Source organism: Molothrus ater, chromosome 2, assembly GCF_012460135.2.
Source record: "Molothrus ater isolate BHLD 08-10-18 breed brown headed cowbird chromosome 2, BPBGC_Mater_1.1, whole genome shotgun sequence".
In the NCBI taxonomy this organism is placed as follows: domain Eukaryota; kingdom Metazoa; phylum Chordata; class Aves; order Passeriformes; family Icteridae; genus Molothrus; species Molothrus ater.
In genome coordinates this window covers 38,903,994-38,926,787 of record NC_050479.2, presented here as the reverse complement: position 1 = coordinate 38,926,787, position 22,794 = coordinate 38,903,994, and the positions used below count along the sequence as shown (strand labels likewise).

The following is a 22,794-nucleotide window of genomic DNA, read 5'->3' as shown; positions in this document are numbered from 1 at the left end:
AAGCCAGACAAATTAAAATTATGAATTAGGAACACTTTTTAACAATGAAATAGTTTTTGTAAGAAACAAAAAGTTCCCTTGCTTATGACTGTTCTTCTGCAAACCAGTCAAGAATAGATACACACCTAGGAGATGCACTGGAGTCAGACACAGGCTATAAGGTGTCATAGAAGGGAAAAAATTGAAGCCTGACTAGATGATACAATAGTTACTTTTAATTTTAAATTCAATATATAGATACTGTAATATCTTACTAGTGCTAATATATTTTCTTTCAGTAATTTTCCCCAATGTAAATTACTTTTTTAATATCTTGCAATTGAGCTTAGATCTTTTATTCACTATTTATCTGTTCACATTCAGGCTTCTGTATTGGGGGGGGGTTGCCAGTTTTCACAATCTTGTAGTGTCTAAATTGGAGTCCGTGGATGGAACTTGGATAATCTTACTTTTTTTCTCATTTTAGAAGACAAAAATTACTTACATGTTTATTCAACAAATTAAGAAAAGTAATGGTCTTATGCACTTTCTTCTCCTGCCCATATTCAGTAATAAGGCACCACATCAGATTGCCTATTATGTGAGGCAGCAATACTGAGTAAAGTTGGGTTTGATTTTGATTGTAGTATTTTTTCATTTCACATGTGACCTAAGTTAGGATCTAAAAATGTACCTTTGATGCTGCTTCTATTGCTACTCACTGCACAGGAATTTTGAACAGATTCAGATTAAATCACCAACCTTATCTCACACTTCAGGGTGCAAAAGTTCAAAGATCCAACACCTCTTTGCTGAACCTCTAGAACGAGCTGCACAAGTAAAGACTTCAGGTCTGATGTCCTGACTTACCCTACCTCATTTTAGGCAATGAAGGTAGAGAGAGGGAAATACAACTCCAGAGGTTCAAGATCAGTGGGTTCATCCACACCTTAAGCACCCTTCTCTCTCTGACAGCTAGAGAGGAAATTCAGGGTATTTAGATTCCTAGCACAGCTGCTATCATCAAAGTCAGATGATTCTGTTCTCATGGCAGATCTCATGGCTTATGTTACACAAAGGTGTCACAAAATGAACCAAATGAGAATGCCCAAATGAAAACAGGATGGTTGCAGGTACTCAACAAATTTGACAAGCTATTGGTTTGATCACTTGTTACTGGCATTAGAGGAAATTAAATTCAACTTACTCAGCCATTACCCTTCAAAGTAACTAAGTACTGAAGTTCACCACAGAAAAATGAGTGAAAGAAGAAATATATCCTATGGAAAGTGCTGAAATGTACACACAAGTACTAGAAAAAAAGCTCAAAAAAGAAAATGTCAGAAGTTCCAGTATACATTTTTTATAAAGTAACATGCACAAACAGTACTAGTTTGAGATTTCATCAAATTCCACATGACATAACAAATCTATGATGCCCCATTTTTGTGGCTGCAACAGTCAATCCTGACACAGCTGAATTCAAATGGCAATTGCATGATATGTATGCTAATGCAAAACTTATTTCAGAAGAATCAAAATAACATGAATTAATGGCATTTACACAATGAAGGAGGCTGTCACTCTAAGTGCTTAATATACAGGACATAAACAGAAGAGTTAAAATCAAATCCAGCTAGCTTGCATGAATCTGCATGTCATTGAGGTATATTAAATTAGACTTATTTACAAGTTGAAGTGATCTCATACATATAGTACCAAAACAGCATTAATTTATAGTATTTAGAAGAAAGATTAAAAATCACCTCTCTTGTCTTTTAAATTGCAACATCGTGAACTGAAATTTGTATAACAATCTAAGCTGAAGACTCTATCCAAGTTATTTTAAAGTATTTAGTGATTTTGAAGCTCAGGACCACTCCAAAAAATCTTAATGTTATATATTGGAGTACTCTGGATGAAATATAGAAAAATATCTTCTAAGTTGCTGTCTAACCACTATAAGGAAAACACAGGGCAAATAATCTGCACTGGAGGATTTGAAAATCCCAAGATTGACATTCATCTGGGAATTACTTCCATCAAACCTTACTTGCACTTTTGGATGCCTCACCCACAAAGCAGAGTTAGCTGCATCCAATGAGTGGGGAAAGTTTTCCTGACTCTTTCTTTGGACCACTGCAACATGCAGTTTTATCTCACTAGACTTTTTCCTTAGTCACCAGACAGGGTGATCTTCAGCATGAAAAGAAAATACTGCCCTGAATCCAAATCTGAACTACATGCAAAACTAATTCCTTCCTAAAGGTTGTGTTGCAAAGTGTGAAGACCATACACAGGATGTCTTCATCAAATGCATTTACACACACCAGTCACAAACATCTGAAATGGCAGGAGATGTGATTAGCCCAGAAAAAGGGGATGCTACCACTGAGAACCTAAGAAAAAGTTTTCAACATCGTCCAGCTATCTCAAAAAGGAAACTACCATTTGATGACTGGCCATCTGACAAGGCCCATCTGCCAAAGCTCTCACTTCACCTGGGAAAAAGCAGCTTGATATCTCCATTTGATAGCATGACTGGTACTCAAAGTATGCAGGAAGACTTACTGCCAAAACTGGATTGCTGTTTTATCTGGTGAAAGGGCTTCTCTGTCAGGGCATTGCAGGCAAGAAGTATTATTAAAATACACAGCTGCAGACCTACAGTAAGGTCAAATAACTTTTTCAGGGATCTAAAATATTGCTGGGTTTCCAAGAGACCAAAATGTAAAATCTCAAATTGGTCTAGCCTTCAAGCCTTCAGGCTGCCTCCAGCTCTAAAGAAAAATTGAATGAGGTATTGACAGATTGTAACCAAAGCTTTGTCCTCAAATAGCAGCTGAAAAGCCCTTCTCATTAACCTGCCAGGTAGAAGGTGTACAATAAGTTGGTTTGGATTGTAGTTTTAATACTGCTGCCGGGCAATGGCCATGACAATTAATAAAAGAGTCAGACAGCACAAAAGGCTAAACTGTACCAGGTAGTGACTCTTGCTTCTGCTGCCTTGGCAGGTCCCCCTAAGAAGGAGAAGGCATGAGGACGCTAAGCCTTTATTTGAGTAAAAAGCATGTTTTGGTGGGAGGTTTGGACTTTCCATGTCCAAAAGGATGAAAAATGAAGTTGGAACATTCATGAATAGGCTCTCACCTTAGTTGGTACACAAAAGGAGAGAAAACAATAAAAACTGCAGGCAGCCACTCTCACTTCTGTCCTAATGTACAATAGCTCTGCATCCAATCCTCCTCACTTTCAATGTGTCTCCCTTTAAAAGGGATGTAGTAAAGGCAAATTGTTCTTCAGATGCCCAGGATAACAATACTTGACCCTTTGTTATGTCAAGAAGGACTACATAAAATCACAGAAAAATAAGGTTGGATATGAACACTCTACAGGACATTAAATATAGTTCTCTGCCCCAGTCTATTTCTACTTTTCTCGAGAGAAGTTCCCACAGGCTGTTTTAAAGATCCTCAGGAGTGAAACTGGGAGCCTGTCTAAGAAATAGGTGCAACTTTATACCTACCACTGCAAACTTTTTTCCTAATGTCCTGTCTAACATGAAATTTTCATCCTGAAATTTTGTACATGTACTTCTTATTCTAGTGTATTACAGAAAGTGTGACCATGTTCCCTTTTGCACAGAATATTCCCATATTCTGTGCAAAAGTGCTTATCCACACAAAACCTGTGATATGTCTACTACTCTTTTAAAGTTAAAAAACTGCTGAACAATCTTTATCAATTCTGCTCTCTCTCTATATATATTTGCTCCTTTAGACTCTCTCCAGATGATGCCCATAGGTTGTAAGACACTACAATTTTACATTTTTACATGTGCACAGTACTATTGATCTCCGTTCCTCCATTATGCTTCTAAATCACTTTATGCAGAACTACCTTTTCCACATGACTCACTATGCTGTATTTGTACAGCTGGTTTTTCCTAAGTGCAGTATGTTGTCCCTGCTGCCTTTCATCTAACTTTTCAGAGCATTTCTTCCATTTTTCAAGACTGTTTGCATTCTAATCTTGCCTTCCGAAACATGTGCAGTCCTTCCCAACCTCACATCATCCTCAGTGCAATAAGTGTACCACCATGCAGGATATTAATGAAACTCCACAAAGCACATGGCAGAATTATGAGGATCTCTGTTCTTTCTGTTCTGATATTAATAGCATCCCATTGAGCATGTTTTTAAGCAGTTTTGGACCTATTCTATGATTATTTTCACCTCAACCATGTTTCTCCTGCCAGCTTACAAAAATGTCCTGTGAGACTGCTACAAAGCCTTTCTAAATGAAAGAAATATGACATTCATTTCACATGGCTGTTATACTGCCATAGGCAATTATATGTATTTGACATGGTTCATCCTTTAGAAATCCATATTAGCTCCTACTCACTTCCTTGTTTTCTTCCAACTGCTTACAAAAGTTTTGTTTATTTACCACAGAATTCTTTCAGGGAAAGAAGTTAAGCCTAAGTATCCCAGATATAACTCCCTGGCTTTTCTTGTCCTGTCTCCTTCCTCCTTTTGTAGACTTCTACCGTTTTCCTGCTTCCCACCCACTCTCCACAAGTTCTCAGAACTAATAAAATAGCTGAGATGATGGCTTCAGTGTGCTCACAAATATCTTGGGATGGATGAGTATCCCAGCATTTCCCAGGCCTTATTGAATTGCATTAATGCAAGGGAGAGGAATAGAATTTAGGCATCACATTCAACTTCCAGGCAACAATGCAAAACTGAAAACAGTCCCCTGGTTTTCAAAATAGTGTATTAAACAGATCACTCATGAAAAGAGATCTGAAACAATATGGAAACAGATCTCTTTCAAAATTCTTTCTCAGCATTCCTTACAAATGCTTGCACATCTAGAAGTGATTCTTTCGCACAGCATTTCAAGGTTAAATTAGATGTACTGTTATTTAACCTGTGAATGTCAGGACATCCACAGCCTTCTCTATTAGTTGCCTGGATTCTTCTTGCAATATAAGGAACAGAATTTTCCTAGCTTCCTTTATGTTTAAGAAATCAACTCTTCAATCACCCATCAGGCAGATTCAGTGGAGATCACTCTTGGGATTCCATTTTTCTGGGAATGTCTGGTCTTTCCCTCAATTTTGTGATACACTGGAGGAAATTCTGACTTCTGGAATCCTGGTCTCTTGCTGGTTTCCATGGAAAGCTCAGTACTCACCAGGCATTATTTCTGGTAAAAATCTTGTGGCTCAATATAAAACTTTCCCTACAGCAAAAAGGAGATTATGTTATTCAAATTCTTGTATTTACACTGAGCCAATTTCCAAATAATGTATAAAATCCACTCTAGTTTACTCAAAAAAACTTATTCTTAAAAAAATCTCATAAAAACTGACCAGCTGAGAAGAAATTCAATCAACTTTGATGTCTGCACTGAGACAGAGAATTGTGTAAACTTAGACCGCTCCAAATCTTAATACAGACAAGTACATGTCATTACTGAGCCACCAGGAGCTGAAATAATTGGGTTCTCATCATTCTATCCTAGACCATCACTAAAAAGTCATCTTTTTGTTTAAAACTGAGCTGGAAAAACAAAAACAGTGTAAAATATGTGTTAAATTAATTAACAATGTAATTATTTTGGGTAACTATCCATATCACAATTCTAATAAAAAACATGATTTCTGCTCAGAAAACACATGCCCCATGAAAGTGACAAGAGCTCAACTCCTGAAGTCTCTATCTCCTGGGCACCAATACTGCTCCCACACCAGCACTCTCATCCGTTCTTCTGACATGAAGTAAACTGAATTACTTCCCTTTATGACTGATGCTGTATTTTAATTGGTTTTGGTTGGGGTTTAAATAACATCAGGCTGGGAAAAGTAAATTTTTTTCCATTTCTCTTGTCCCTGAGGAGTTTATCCTAGAGACATGCTACCAGTAAGAGAGATTGCAAATAAGTCCCAAAGACAGTAATAAAGCAGATCTGGTTGTCCACTAAAATCAATAAATTAATGTGCTCTGTTAAAGAAGTCCTATTACACTGATTTTTCGAGCTTGGGCTTTGATTTCTTCCCTTTCTCAGAAACCTAATTACTCATTCTTACTTTCCCACTGCTGATGTAAGACAGAATCTCAAATTCCTTTTGTTCTTTTTAATTGTATTTATTTCCACTATTAGATATTGTGGTGAACTTTCAGCTTCAGAGTCTTTGAAGCTGTTTTCTGACATTTTCGTGGCTTATCCATAGACAGATGGAAAGATGACCAGAAGCCTCTTAGATCTTTCCATTACTCAGTAATTACTTTTCTTATCTGTTTTCCTGGGCATCTCCTGCTTTAAACAAGAAACTTTGCAAAGAAGGATTTTAGATTGACCTCCATGGTAACAGGCAGACAGGCCTACAGAAATATTCAGCCTATACCTTATCAAAAGTGTTAAAAAAGGCACCTTAAAGAATGACTTTGCGAAAATAGGTGAGTACTACAATTTATGGCAGTTAGCCATTTTTCTCTTTTGATGAGACTTTCTTTCCCTTAGCTCCAGTGCGGATTGAGATCTACAAAAGGAAAATTTACTGTTGTGGAATACATATAAACCGATCATGTGCTTTGGAATTATTCTTGAGTAGTCAAATGTATCTTGGGAGTAAAAATAAAGAAAGCTGTAAGTTGCTACAGAACTGATATAGAAAAAATTTCTTTCTCCTGTACTGTGTGAAAGTACCTTTTGTATACTGGAGGTTACCAAGAGTAAAGTACAGTAGATCTGGGAACACAACTATTTTCACCTTATATTGTATATCTCTGAAATTAATCTCAGATATAACAAAAAAAAAAAAACCACAAACAGAAAAACAACCCTGTCAAACTGTTTAAAGTATATAGATTTATCAAGATAATTGGATTATATATTTCAAACGCACCATCTTTTAAGCAACTAAAGAAGATCCACACTATGGAAATCTACATAATATACCAATTCTTGACGGGAAAAGAGATATTGGTTGAAGATATCATCAAGAAAAAATTTTTACAGCATAGTTGAAAAAAGATAAGTCATGATCACAAGGAAATAGAGTAATAAAATTGTATAAGAAGAAGACAACGTTCCTTATAGGGAAGACAATTGTAAGAGTACAGGAAAAAAAGGACTTATCAAATGACAACAATAAACTTTTCAGCCTTTGTAAGCAAGTCAGATTTTGCTGATTTCTCAGACAGAATGAAAACTCAGATTGTGGTTAGCTTACTTCAGTATTTTTGTTTGTCATAGCTAACATCAGAAAATGACTCAGGAGGTGGAGAGACAGGAGGTCAGGCAGTGTGGGCATTGAGAAGGATGGAAAGATAAAAGAACTTGCTGCAGTCAGAGGCAATAAGTGTCTGATGAAGACACCATGTCCTTTCAAATAAAAAAGAATAGGAAGATTTTAAGACACCATTTTAAAAAGAAATTTGACTCTCTCATAATAATAATTCATAAGGCAGTAGACTTAAAAGTGATTTCTAAAATGTCAGAAATAGATCAAATCTTGACCACAAAAATAAGATTTTACCCTTCCTGTTTGCCATGGAGTTCTGCATAATAAGAGGCAAATCACCTAAAATTAAAGCTCTCACAGGTGGTCACTAATTGGAAACCTTTTCATTTTTCTAATCTTGACTTGGGAGCCCAAGATCTGGTTTGAAAAAAATAATGAAAATTTACAGCTGTGTATCATTAAAGACAGAAGTTATTTAAGGACAAGTACAGCCAACTCTGGCCACTCTCCATTGCCTGGAACTGAGCCACCTGAAACAGAGAGACAGACAGACAGACTCAACCTCTGAGAAGAATGTTTAACCCTCATTATAAAATTGAGAAACTGAACCTCAAAGACAAAAGTAAAATTTGGCAAGGCAATTTTCATACTTTTGTGCTCTATTACATCCCAGCTAATAAACTTTCCTGGATTCAGAAGTGACATGTCCCCTTCTTTCTAACTATATTTTGGACCAATATCTGTCCATATTGGCCTCTTTTTGCACCAGAACTGTTATTTCTTTCTCTATATTTGTTTTTCTAGCCCATGGTGGGAATTATAAATTCTGGAGCTAACTCCAGGAAAGGTCAGTCCTGATCTATGTGAAGAAGGCCCACCCTAACTCCAACCTGAGCTTTTGCACTACATTCCTCAAAATTTAAAACAGGAACAAATAGGTGTAAGTCTTCACAACATATAATGATGGGTATTACAGACAAGAAGAGGAAATCAGTATTTTCAAAGTAGAAATGAGCAGTATGCCAAAACTGAGGTATACATCCACATGTCAATAACAAAGAAAAAAAGTATCTTTTTCTTTGGAGGAGCACCATTCATCAGAATAATTGGAGGAACAACTTTCAGGGAAAAAAGTGGTGTCCAGTGTAACTGTAGTCATCATACACAATCATGGGAGCCCATTTAAAATTAAAAGTCTGGTCTGGAGATGGCAAAAGTGATTAACTGCTTACTGAAGGTGCCTATCCCAGGAACCTTAAAAGTAACTTAAATTAGATTTCTAATACTTATACAGTTAAAAACATATACTTGATATTGAAAGAAAAAGGAGTTAAGGCTAGATATTCAACCTCACGTCTGAAATTCCCTCTGTTCTGCATACTTGACTTTTCCAACTTTAACCTATTTAGGCAGATTTTAAATTTCATTTTATACACTGGATATTTGTCCCTTTTAAGGTTTTCCTGTAATCCAGCCTTTCAAAAACCTAAAATTGAAGTGTTTCTGTATACCATTTGAAAAAAAATACTAATGCTTATTCAGAGAGCAGCCTGACATGTACAGAAAAAATTAACAGAATTTTATGGGCAGCACCAAAGTTACAAAATTAAATTTCCATATGGCAAACATTACGATGTCACGTTTCATCTTTTTCTGCTGATTTCAAGGAAAAGTTATATTCAGTGACACAAGCAATTACATGATGACCAATCTTTCCTGCACTGTGTATTCCACTAATTTTTTTTTAAATAACATTCCATAACTCACAGAATTGCAGACTTTCTCATTACTACAAGCAAATTTTTTACAAAGAATTTTTGTCCCTATGTCTACAGGAAGCTGTCAAAATATCTGTGCTATAAAGATTTTCTCTTAAAAAGAGAGGAACAGTTAGAATGAAAGAACATATCTTCATGAAGTATATGAAGATCAGCTCCATATTTTACTATATCATTGATTATATAATTAGGAAAATGTCCCAAAGTAATTTTCTTTTTAATATAACAAAATACCATATTTTGGTATTTGGTCTAGCATGTTCTCAAATGATTTTATAACCTTTTTTGGACCTGCTGCTTCTAATTTTATATTTGATAGTTTTTAGGTTCTATTTTAGAAAAAGCTTTAACACAAAGTGTTGCAATCATTAGAAATTTTATTCAGCTCACTAGCAGATTAAGTGGTATTTTGCTTTCTTACAATGCTTACTCTATTAATTTTATGTTCTGACAAATTCAAAAGAGGAATAAAAGGATCCAATTTTGAATAAAATAAAGGCCACAACTCCAGAGCCAACATCTCCCTATCCAAAGGAACAGGGACCAAACAAAGAAACAGATGCAATATGTTTCTCACAATGTAATGGTACTCAAGGACACAGTCAAACCCTCAATTCAACAGGACAGGTAAGCATAGTATCTGTGATTTTGTGAGCCATCTCAGTGACTCAAGAGGCTACATTGTACTTTGAGATAATCCTGTGGTTAAGTACATGTTGAATCAAGAACATGATGTATACTCAATCACCAGCATAAAATATTTATCATCAGTATTTTGCAAAGGCTGGGCAAAAAAAGGGTCTTTGACTCAGAGCATCAGGTCACAGAGAATTATTACTTCAGAAAGGGCCTGAGATACTGGAAGAGGTTGCCCAGAGAGGTGGTAGATGCCCCATCCCTGGCAACATGCAAGGTCAGGTTGGACAGGAGCTCTGAGCAGCCTGATCTAGTTGAAGAAGTCCCTGCCCATTGCAGGGAGGTTGGACCAGATGACTGCTAAAGGTCCCTTCCAGCCCAAACTATTCTGTGATTGTATGATTCTAGGCTGTCTTTAGGTCTTGGCCCATAAAAAGACATTCTAGGGAAAGAAAGAAGAGAAGAGTGCAAAAGGTGATAAATCATCAGTGACCCAGGTCGGCCTCAAGTGGCAACACTCTTTGTAAAAGTCCCCTCTGCTTTCCTGCTCTGTCACCTCCCTGCCCCACTCAACATACACAGTCACTCAGCCCCCTAAGTCAGACCATAGCCAAATGCTACAAATTGTAACCTCTCTGTCACATTTAAAATTTGTATTTTTCCTAATTCTTACTACTTTTGTTTCCTCAATTTGCCTTAGTGCATTTTGCTGGACTGCTTTTAATCTATCAAGAACATTTTATATCTACTAATGCCAACTAAAATAAAATGTAAGCAATGAAAGAACAGGCCCACATCATGCCTGCACAGGTGAACTTACCCTGGCTGTGTGTCGTCAGTCACACAATGGTATGTAAAAGTTCCAAACATCTGCACACCCAGGATCCCATACAGGAGAAGAAAGAACAGAAGGAAAATTGAAACGCTCCATATTTGCTCTCCAGAACGCCTGGCAAAAAGATAAACAGGTCACTGAAAGCACAGGCAATGAGAAGCCTCCTCTGAAAAGAATAGAATCTATAGAATAGAAAATATGCTCGTGCAAAGAGAGCAGTATTTCATCCTGCAAAACATTTCTCCTTAAAACTTCTCTCACTCTGTGCACAAACAGAAAACGGGGCTGTGATTTTTTTCTAAGTCCCTAAGTCAGGGTAATTAAACCAGCTGAAAACTGCAAAGGGTGGGAGAAACACCCAAATAAAATTTGCAAAATCTGGCTTTTGTAAAATAGTATTTAATGACTCATACAGATAAGATACAGTAATGAAATAAACTTGATACCGAATAAAGACCAAAAACTCTTTCACATTACCATGACATGTTTTTTGCCACTACATGCTGTACCAAGCAGACTTACATGTGTTTCTTTTCCTATCTGTATACACACCAATATAAGCACACTGGCAACTGGAATGGTCAGGGCATATGATCATGTAATGTTATTTATAAATATTACCCTACTAAGGGTATTCACTTTGATTATTAAATGGCCATATTCATTGAACAGAATTTACTGCCATTCATTGAAAATTGCTTGCTACATTTATTAGCAAAAATACGTAAAAATTTATTTAAACATTTGAAATTTCTGATTGTTTTCTAAAAAACTTAATGACTCCCTAAATATAGAAAATAGCAAGAATTTTTTAGCCAGAACTAAAACTCAGGAGAAAAATGCCCATTAAGCATGAAGGGTCATTGATTGACTATACAGTCAGTCTTTTAAGTCAAAACTTAAATAAGCTCTGATATTTTTCAGACAACAGCCTTACTTACTTCAAGATATTTGTTATCCTAGTTCTTGGCAGTTCAAAACGAAAATATATTCGGAATGCTCGAATCATAATGAGTGGTCGTGGAATCCGTAACATGCCCCAAGGTGACATTTGGTCAACTATTTCAGCTATTTCAAACACCTACAAAAAAAAGAATCAAGTTTGTCTTGAAAACCCTGTCCTGCACCTGTGTTCACTTCCAGAGCTTTTAAAAGTATTAATACTATACATGTTTTTTATTTTAATTTGCAATCTTGGATTACTTTACAGTTTATTTCTACCACACTCATTAGAAAGAAAAGTATTTCCAAATACTTTAATTCACTTCTAAATTACCCTGATGAAAATCACAAAATATACTCTGCCCATGTTCATAATGTTTGAGTCTCAAACAACTCAAGAAGACTGTGCCAGCTGCCTGTTTCTGTGCCAGTCTTACCCCAAATTTCTCACAACATTGCTGGAAGTATTAATATATTTCCAAAATGAAAATCAGTATCTGTTAACATTGCACAGCACTAAGGTTTTTACTGTGATATAACAGTACATGTACACAGACTGCCTATAAGTTGCAACATGTTTATAAATTCTCCATTTAATTCCAAGTGCATAACAAAACTGTACATGATCTCCTAGACTCCACTTACAATATAAATTTCAGCCAAGGCACAGGACAGGGAACCATTTCTTCAATACACTGACAGGTTATGCACTCAATAAAGAGTATTTGGCTGAATGATTGGGTGCAAATATCTTGTTTTAATCCTTGTCTCTCACTCTCAGAGAGTAACTGCTTGATTTAATGTTTGTTCAAAGTACTAAGAAAATGGAGAGGGAACCTGGTAATGCATAAACTGGGTAATGTACAGTTCTTATCTGTAACAATCAACCTTCATTCTGCATGTGTACGAGATGTACCAAAGTTTCCCCTGTGTAAAAAGCAGAAAATTACAATGTGTGGTAAATTTGTCAGAAATTTTATAAGTGCCTAACAGCAATCACTACAGAACTTTTACAATCCTTATGTTATTGTAAGCTCAATGTCACAGTTTTCAATCTGTTCTTTCCCAGAAAACCTGCAACAGTTAAGGACTGATTGATTTGCAGGACAAAAATTCCCCTATACCTTAACGCTGCCATTTTTTGGAAAAAGTACAAGTTCCTTGCTTTATAAAAAATTATCAAACTGCTTCAAATGTTTTGGGTTTTTTTCATTGTGCTTTAATATGAGTTTTGGAAAATGGTTTGTTAGGTATGAGTGACACTGTATGAAACCACTCCACTCACTATATTATTACAACTACAGAATGGCACACATCTACCATTGGAATAATTCTCCCTTTAGGCGCCTGAGATAGTCACTATGGCACCTACTAGACTCACTGGATGGAAATGAGCACAACTGTCATGTGGAGTAAGAGAGAAATGTCTCTCTGAAGATCCTGTTTCTCCTTCTGTCTGCACAGGGTTTATCTTAACAAGCTTCAGATCAAATAAGAAAAAATAATCAAGATAAATTCTACTACTAATATAGATATGCTGCAATGTGCAATTATAAATCTGTTGAATTCAGCATGGTTTTTTAAAACAATTTGATCCATGTACAAGTATACTTCCACAAATCACATTTATTTGATTGGGCCATGTATTTTTCACAATTAAGGAACTATTCATTGTAAAAGGAAGTGTAATGATTACCTGTAAAACCAGTGACACCCAAAGACAAAAGACCATGAATCCATCAAACACACACCAACGATCCTTTACATAGGAGCTATCACCCTACAAGAAAGGAAAGCTAAGAGGTTAATTTTTGTTTATTGTCAGAATTTACAAACATCGTTAGTAAGAGCTCTTAAAAGAGCTCTTTAAAAGTGCACAGCTCTTCCTATGCATTTTTAAAAGGCCACTTTTCAAAGACTCCAAAAGACTAGTATCTGGATCAGAATATACTGGAAACATATACACATTGTGTGGGCGAATAAATACTAACTTCATTCTTGCATGATATTTCTAAGTTTGTGTCAAAAAAACCTTACAAAGACTGCTGTAAATCAAAAATCACACAAAAAATGAACACTGGACTTACTTTTCCATTGTATTTTCCGTTATAAAATATTTACACAGGAAGATCAGTGAAAATGCTGGCAATCTAGCATTGTGCTATTCAATTATTTCAGTACTGTTGAACAGCTTCAATTAAATCAGTATCATTTTACATTCATTTTTTCGTAAATTTTCAATCATGTTGCATGCTCTGGAGAAGCCTTGCTATTTCAAAAGCACTTGACAGTAACCACTGTAACATAAGAACATGGCTTTGGTGACAGTCCAATCCAGAGATTACTCCTAAAAGGCAGCAAGAATTCTGCATCCAAGCTCAGTTTCCTTTATTCTGCACTATTCTCAACCTCTGTTCCAGTTTGCATGTTTCAATATCCTCATGTTCCACACCATTCCTGACAACATGCCCTCTACTGGAAGCTATAAAAACAGGCCCTCTACTACAAGCTATAAAAACACTTCTTTGTTGGGCTGCTAATCCCTGACACTTCACTTCAAACACTGAACTTAAAAATATATACATTTATTAGACAGATTATGGCTGAGTGTTAGATGGCTTTGTGTACTTCGTGGAGCACAGAGGAAGTTGGGGAAAAATGCATGTAGAGAGATGAAGCTTGTTGAAAGGCAGACTAGACAAAAATACACCTAAGGAAAGTGGATATCCCATTCATGTAGAAACATATGCAGAGAAAATGACAGAGCATCTCAGGGCACAAAATCACACCTTTTTAAATGAAGTTTCCCACAGATTTAATAAGTCTTCCCTGTCTTATACGCTCTTTGGGTCCTCTTAAGTGATCTTCCAGGTGCAAATGGCAATGTTTGACATCCACTTTTCACAGCTCTAATTGGAGAAAAATTATTGTCATGTCTCAAGAATCTTGAAAGCCATTACTGGACTTTGGCCTCATAGGTGAGTCCTGGCTTTATAAACATTTTTCTTTATCTCAGTTATAGTTATTTCAATATTTTTTTAAATTCTCAGCATTATCATTGATTTTAAAAGCACAGACAAGATGTTTGGTTTTAATCTAATATTTTCAGTGACATCCACTATCCTAAAAATGATTTATTATTTCTTGCAGTAGGTGACAGCATGATATATTGTGTAAATAGAGACAAAATACATTTTAAAAATTTATTTCAGCTGCAAAAATTCTTCAGGGTAGAAGTGAACTGTTAGGGAATCAGGAAAATACAGTACGTGATTTTCAAATCAGAAGTAGAGAACAGAGAACTTTGGCACTATTTTCAGACAAAGATTTTCTAACACATAAGGATGTTAAAGTTCTCAATCAAGAACTATGAGGAGGAAGACTGCAAATCAGGGAAGCAACAAAACAGAAACTTTTGCATCATAATTCTAGCCTGTCATTCCTGAAGAAAATAGACTTAGTTCCCCACATAAACTCTGATTATTAGTTACTAATCAGTAACTCTTCACTCAGGACTGAGAGAACTCAACTATTTAGTGGTTATGCTCAGTACCTGCGAAGCAGAAACATATATTTCTCCACAGATATCAGCTACTCACACTCTAAATCTCTTTCTCTGGAACAAATCTCCAATGAGATTTACATCAACATGCTACTTGAGTCCTTCAATTGTGGCTCTGAACAAAAATGCTGATTGGTCTTTCTCTTGCTGAAGAACTCCTTGAAAATTACTTTTCTCCTCTTAAGCACCCTTTGTCTAAACAAAAAGTCTTCCTTGAGTTTTGCTGTGCAGATATGAGCAGGAACTTAGGCAGGAGTCCCTGTATTCACCCTCCTCTGAATAACCCACCAAGTTCTCCCTGAAAGCCAAATCTTTTTTTAGAAACTGCTTTTTCTCTCCACAATAGATGTGGTATGATTGAAGCAGCTTTGCTGTTTTCTCTTTACAAAGGAAGATGTCATGACCCTTTCCAGTCTTCTCACCACTTAGGCTGCTGCTGCAGCAGCTTAGTGCTCTTCACTGTCACACCCAGCCTGCATCCACCACCACACCCTCCCAGTAAGGGCAGCTTTCAGCATCACCCACAGAAACTCAGCACACCTGAATTACATCTGGAGAAACTACTCCTTTTAGGGGAGCTCCTGGCTCTTTTCACTTTGATGTAGAGAGGCTTTAGCTAAATCCTATTAATGTCATTTGCTGCTTGTCTGGCAGTGGATGTGGCAGGGAATCTTTAATGCTTTTATACTGTCTATTGACATGTGGATGTTAGTTGCTATTGGAAGCATTTTTAAGGCAGGAGCACATTCTGCTTAATGCAAAAATCAGAATATAGGTGCTACTTCCATGAAAAATCTAATTCTGGCTAAACACAGGCTAGAATTTTTATTAATAGCAATGAACAGTGAGTTTCATTCACACTTGAAAAAAATCTTCAGGCTGAAATACCATGCTCATGGTCAATGACAGCAAATAAATGACATTTAAATACCTCTGGTGACATTGTACCTAAAATAGCTCAAGTATTGCAATGTGTTAACCCCACAACCTTTTTCCATTGTGTCTGCTGAAATCTGAGAATTATTGATGAAGTTTCATTTAGCATTTTTTCTGAATGCACTAGTCCAGAACATGAAGGATTAGTACTGTAGACAAGAAGCCTTGTACACTAATCAAAACCTCTTAAAGTCATTAAAATTGCTGACTCCCTACTGCCTACAGTGGAGAGCGGATTCTTGATGTGCACAGCAAGTCCTGAAAACTTCTCCAGCAACACAAGTTACAGCCTATCTAGACAACAAATTCATTTGCCACTCCTCCAAAATAAAGCACCACAAGGTGTCGGAAGATTCACTTTCTCAAGTGTGCTGAGCACATTAAAGATAAAATGCCTATAGCCAATATTAGGTGCCCTAAACAATCATTATACAAGTTCACAAGGGAAAAAAATTAAGACCTAACGCATTGAAAATGTGAGTCAGTACAAAATACAGAGAGAACTACAGACAGAACTAATAACACTTGAGGCAGTCACTCCATGAGAGCCATTACAGTTTAACTCATATGAGAAAGGAAGACTAGACAGACTGCAATTTTTTAATAAACGCTTATTTCATTATCAACCTTGCTGAAAACAAAATCTCTATTAAATTAATCCCCAAACTGCATAAAGCAATCTACTTGTCTGCTAATTTTCTCAAGTGATTTCAGTATCTCAGTGGTAAGGTAGACAGCTTAGCTAGATGATAGCACAGACATGCCCAAGGTCATTTCTGCCCTGCTTGTCTCTTAACACCTCAGGAACACCTTGGGATGAATAGCAAATCCCTGCAAATCAACAGCCTTCTCTGCCTCCTTGCTTGCCTTCAGAAATTTTTGTTTCCCTCTCATCCCTGACTACAACCTGTTCTCTCAACCCTTCCCTCCTGCCTCTTTCCAGCTGACCCTGTCTGAAAGCTAAATAAAAGAAGTAATATGATATTTACCCTGAATAATCAGATTTACCATCATTTGGAAAGGAACCCTGCAGTGTTAGATCTCTCATTAGAACCCCAGTCTCCCACTTTTCCTCACAGTCTCTGACAAACAGGATAGCTGAAAGAATGCAGAGATGTAGGGGAATAGAATATAATTAAGTAAAAGTAGTATAGAAAGTAATCTTATTCCCTAAAGAGTTGCAGCCGGGTTAATTATTAAACATTAGGAGCAGGCCTGATTTTAACAGGCCACACCTGTAGCCAATCAGAAGAGTGTTATAAAAGAGTGGATTGGTTGGCTGAGGGGAGTTGAAGTCAGCTGGCTGCTGTGAGGACAAGGAAGAGTTAGTGCTTAGGGGAGCTGCCAACAAGAAACATCAAGGAGGTATGAAACTCTAGCAATATAGAACCTTTGTAATGTACTGACAATAGCCCTCTTGCACTATAATGACAACACAGAGAGACCAGCAAGATCAGTAACAATGAGCTACTGTGCCATTCTATGATGATTACTGGGTCCTGCATGTGCAGGTAGTGGTAAACAAAGCACATCATCAACTCTGGTGTATCTTTCCAATCATCCCGTGGGCTACTTTGTAAAGCACTACAAACAAGCGTTAACGTGCAGAGGCTGACGTTACTGGAGATTTTAGGAGCGACAAAAAGAGAACAGGATGAAATAGAAGGAATAGAGGAATTAAGAATTTGGGAGTGTATTTTTTCCCCTCCAGATGCTGTGTTCATTATAACAGAAAAAGCAAGCTAGAAGAGAGAGTGCAGCTGAGTTAGGGAAACCAACCTTCCCTCCCCCACTCTCTGACTCCACACAAACACTGCAGGGCACAGAGGTTTGAGTGGGACACAAAAGTAAATCAGAGCTCAAGGAAGCACCTTGCCTGACCTCTCTCTCCTTGCATATGCAGATACAAATGTACTCACAGAGGGTATGTATCTCCTACCTGGTCACAGACTATGCATACATTCCTTACATTTTTGTTTCACCTTCAAACTTTTCCTATTTACTTAAAAACCTGCAGTTTATAGTTGGCTTAGTAGCAGAACAAGATGGCCAATCCAAACTGACAAACACTTTCAATATTTACTCACACAGTAAAGACAATGAAGAAATATGGCCTAATCAAGAAGGAAAACTGCATCTGACTGTTCTCAATTCTCCTTTTCCATCTCTCAAAATAAAACTATTTCACTAATGTCCTCATGTGTCGAACAAAGGGCAGGAAACAAAAGCAATTGTGAATGGCTTAGTTAGGACCATGCTAATAACTAAAGAAAAACTGAAATATTTTAAATGGGTGATTCACCTCTAAGTTTGTCCTCTACAACAGTGATAGGATCACTTCAAAATAACCCAAAATATATTTACCATAAAACTCTGTATTAGGGGGAAAAAAGGAACAATGTATGTATGTGGGAATGACACAACTTCTCATTTTCTGCATGTCTTCTTTATCATAAAGTATCTTCATTCATAAAGAAGGAACTTAAAATATACTCACATAACAGCAACTGACTTGAAACAGCCAATGGAATTACAATTTTAAAATTAACTCTGAATGGCTACAAGTATAATATCATAACTTTATCATCACTGAACTAAACAAGTTCAATTTGTAATTACTAATAGATAATGTAATATTGAGAGTAAGCTTCTGTTCTATGCTAGAAAAAAAGAAAAAATCATTCTATGTTACAGCACAAATCTCAAAATTACTCTGTTTTTAATTGATACAATGAAACACAGCTCTTGCTAGTCCTTTGGGTAAGAGATGAGCCACACATGCTACGGACCGAACAACATAGTTTCAATTGATTATTACAAAAACCCCTATAATCACTAAAGAACCACTACTTCATCCTTTGCAATCATTACAATAATTGATTTTGAATTGAATTTGTTGAGATTTTCAGATTGTTTAGGAAACGCCAATAAAGATACAAGGCTAAAGAACTACTCACTAAAGAACAGTTTCAAACCTGTTTTTAAGGCAGACTAAATTATTGTTAATATATGTAATTAACTATACTAAATTTAGTATTTCATGTTTCATATCATACTGGGTGGATATTAAACTATAGTGTTCACATTTCATATGTTGTTTTTAACAGAAAAAAAAACAATCAAAAAGTCTATAAAGGAACAAACAATTCTGGCTGTGAAGCAAAACTCAAGACTTTAGATGGACAAACAAGGACCATTTTACTTGCTAATAATCCTATAATAATCCCAGTGTTTTCTGTAAAAAAAAAATGGGGTGGGGGAATTAGTAAGAGTTAAAAAACAGTGTTTTAAACCAAAACTGTTAAGTTAAACAATCCCCACAAAACAAAAAGAAGAGCACACAGCCCCCCCCCAACCCCAAACCAGGGACAAGCATCAATGTGTTACCCAACTCACTTCATGAAGTATGAAAGTATTGAAGGGAATAACTGTTTCCACAATACAGTGGAAGGGAATACCACAACAGACCACCTGTGTCACCCACAAAATTTTAGAGCATCTCAGTTCAACCCAGTGTCAAGTACTTTGGACTGACCACTGTTGAGAGCCTCTGGGCACATTCTTCATATCTAGCCCCTAGAGAAGAGATGCTAATACCCAACAGAAATATGGCTCCTAAACCCTTGAGGAAGGGAGCTTTGCTGCTATATTATATGGCTGCTCTCCTGATAAACCACCTTACCATTGCAGCTGGGTGCCAACATGCCCTGCAGAGAGTTTATGGGTTACTGCACTGAAAGTCTGAATTTCATTTCCCTCTCCATCTGCTCATTAGCCATCTGTATTCAGTGCCCCAGGTATTGCCTTACTAGCTGACTTGGCTTCCCTGAACATCTTATGGGTTCAGCAAATCTGAAAGTGGCTGATCAGGAGGATTAATAGGATTCCCCTACATGGTGGAGCACTCACTGTTTCCAGGAAGCACACAGAAAAAAAAATCTCCATTGTGAGAGCAGTCAAACACCCAAACGTGTTGCCCAGAGAAATGTTAGCATGTTTTTTGCTAGAAATACTTAAGACTCAATTTCACAAAACCCTGACTAAAGAACTCTGACCCTGCTTTGAGCAAGAGGTTGGTCCAGACTATCTCTTCAGGTTCCTACCAACCCAGCCTGTTGCCTAGTTGTGGACATCTAAGCCAATCTCCTCCAAATGCCAGTTTTGTGGGGTTAACTCCAGTTCTACATCTAGTTCCACAAGCATGGACATCTGGTCATTCTTGGAAGTACTCTGCAGTCTCAGAGAGGTGATGTGAAATAAACACTGCTGTGCTTCATTCAGCAGTATTCTCCCCTCCCCTAGCTCCAGTGTTTATGGTGGATGCAATAGGCAGATTGGGATCCAAATGTTTCAAGGTGAAAGCTTTTAATTTGCAGTATCAAATATTGCCTGGAGGCTGAACAGGAAGTTTTGATAGGCAAATAGTCTCATCTAACATGACAAAACTCTGATTTATGATTGACATTCAAAGCTTTCATTCAACAGAAAAAAAAATCCACAATGATGAGGATTGGAATACATAAGAAGGAGGCACTTTCCAGAAAGAGGATTGTATCATTTGGTAATTGGCATTATAAAATGCTGAAGAATACTTTTTTTTTTTTTGCTACAGAGACCAGGAAAAGTTTATTGAAACAAAAATCCTAGTATAGCTGTAAGAAATCCATATTTATATTAATGGTGGAAAACACAATACCGTGAAATCCAATTTTACATTCGGCTTATTCCCTTAAAAATCCCACATAAATTTCATCATTTTCGTGAAAATACAGCTGCACAGAAATGCTCTTATTCCTTTCAACAGGGATCTGGATGGCATTAAGGTTTGTTTATCTTCATGTCTATTTTGATCCTTTCAAATTAAGAGAGAAGACAACATGGGAGAAAAATAAAATAGAATGTTTTAGTTATAGCAGACTTTCTTGAAAATGCAAATTTCAATGCAGAAAGGCACATTAGGAATGAATTTCTCTCTCTTGCTACCTGAAAACATGTTATCCAGTATGTTGGTTTCACTGCTTTCCCAATAAATGTATCATTTTACTTTGACATGAAGTAATACATTTAAAATATCTCTCAATAAAGCTGTTCTCATGAAGAATAACAAGAATGTAATCCTTGAAAGTGCTATTGGAGACAGAAAAAATAACATTACCAAAAAGTAAAGTTTTGTTCATCTAATTGGTCTGTATATTTCTAGCTACATTATGAAATTCAGTGAAATTCAGTTTTTCTTAGTAACTTTTAGGTTAAATTTTGATCACCATCAAGTCACTAAGTATTTTATTATATGGACACATAATTCAATCCATGCCCCGGAATAATTTCTCACTAAAAACTTCCATGACCCCTTGACCAATTAGAATAAATACCATTTTTATTTTAGAAATACTGCCTATGTACTTTCACCAAGTAATTTAAATGCATTTGATTTTCTAATGTGTTAATGCAAAAATGGAGCAAAAAGCCCCACTGTGTAATATGAGTCATTACTTTCCTGTAATAAACACTCCAATAAACCAGACACAAGTAACCATAGAAACAGGTGCATATATTCCAGAGCCATGGTCTCTAACCTTCCCTGGCCCACAGGCAGTAACACCCAACTAGCAGCATGCTGCAGGCAACTTCCAATTTCTTTTCCTCATGATAATCAGTTTTAATTTCTTTAATTTCCTGTGACTGGAAACAGCAGCAGAGTATTTTATGAGCAACACAATCCCAGTAGCCTGGGAACAGATGTCCTTACGATGGCTGTAGACACTTAGCAAAGCAGCAACAAACACAGGAAAAAGGTGAGACAGAAGAATCAACTTTTGTAGACTCTCGTATTCAAATAATGGATATAAATACTTTTTATATAAAATAATATTTAAAACTAACAATCACAGCTCCAACACTAAAATATTCCAGTATTAAGTTTTTAAACAATTAAAAATAACCTATTATTTGCCAGCACAGGATAACATGGGACCTGCACTACACATCTAGGTTTCCAACAACATTATAGACAGTATAAAATTCCATTTTTTAATATACGTATATCTATATATATATATGTGTATTTTAGTATCATCTGTTTTTGAAAAGAATTTTTAACAAGGATAAGTAGTTTTCATCTTATAATTGCAAAGCATAGGGTAAAACAGAAACTCAAATCTTATGACAAATGGTCTTTTTTGTGTTTGCTCTGTGAGCTTTTTATGACCACAAGTAAGTAGTTTTCTCATTCTATTTTTACCCCTTCACTCTGTTTAGTCAAAGCATCCCAAGATTTTCTTATCCTTGCCACTGATTCCATTGGTTATGTCCCTACCCTCAAGGTCAAGGTTCTCAATTTTGTTTGTGAGAACATCCTGAGACAGAGCTTTCAGCATAGAAATCATAAGCACATCAGACCACATTATTGCTGGATGACAAGACACAGGTATTCTGTTTTCCTATCCCACCCTTGAAAAGAATGCAATTTCATGATCCTTAACTCATTTATTAACTATGGGTATGTGGCATTTCTAAAGTCGTGGAGTAAAATTAATTTCAAAACTTCAATCTTCTCTTTTCAGTCTGTAATGCAACAGAAATACCCTTGACAAAGTTACCAAAAGCTGGTAAGCTGGTGAAACACCCTTGACAGTGTTTCACCATAATCCTATTAATATTTCAATCACTTATCAGAAAGATTAAACTATTTCTGTAATTTCTCCATTCTTGTTTGATAAAAATGGCATGTTAATTAAAACTACTGAAAAGAACACAAAACAGAAACTTGTCATCAAGTGCAGTAAACATCAGATCTGTAACTGATAACTCAAGACAAAGTTATGAATTAGGATGATTATGGAAGAAATTAATTTAAGCATAAATGAGT

The 22,794-nt window shown here is 36.4% G+C and overlaps 1 protein-coding gene across 1 annotated transcript in view; it reads right to left on the bottom strand.

Moving 5' to 3' along the window:
• NALCN (sodium leak channel, non-selective) overlaps positions 1–22,794 on the bottom strand; it is a 226,998-nt gene that overhangs the window by 183,712 nt on the left and 20,492 nt on the right. Inside the window, exons 4-6 of the mRNA XM_036406770.2 lie at positions 13,125–13,208; positions 11,428–11,567; positions 10,472–10,600 (exon numbers count right to left, since the gene is read on the bottom strand). Of these exons, the coding sequence (XP_036262663.1) occupies positions 10,472–10,600; positions 11,428–11,567; positions 13,125–13,208 (353 nt within the window). The remainder of the gene's footprint in view (positions 1–10,471; positions 10,601–11,427; positions 11,568–13,124; positions 13,209–22,794) is intronic.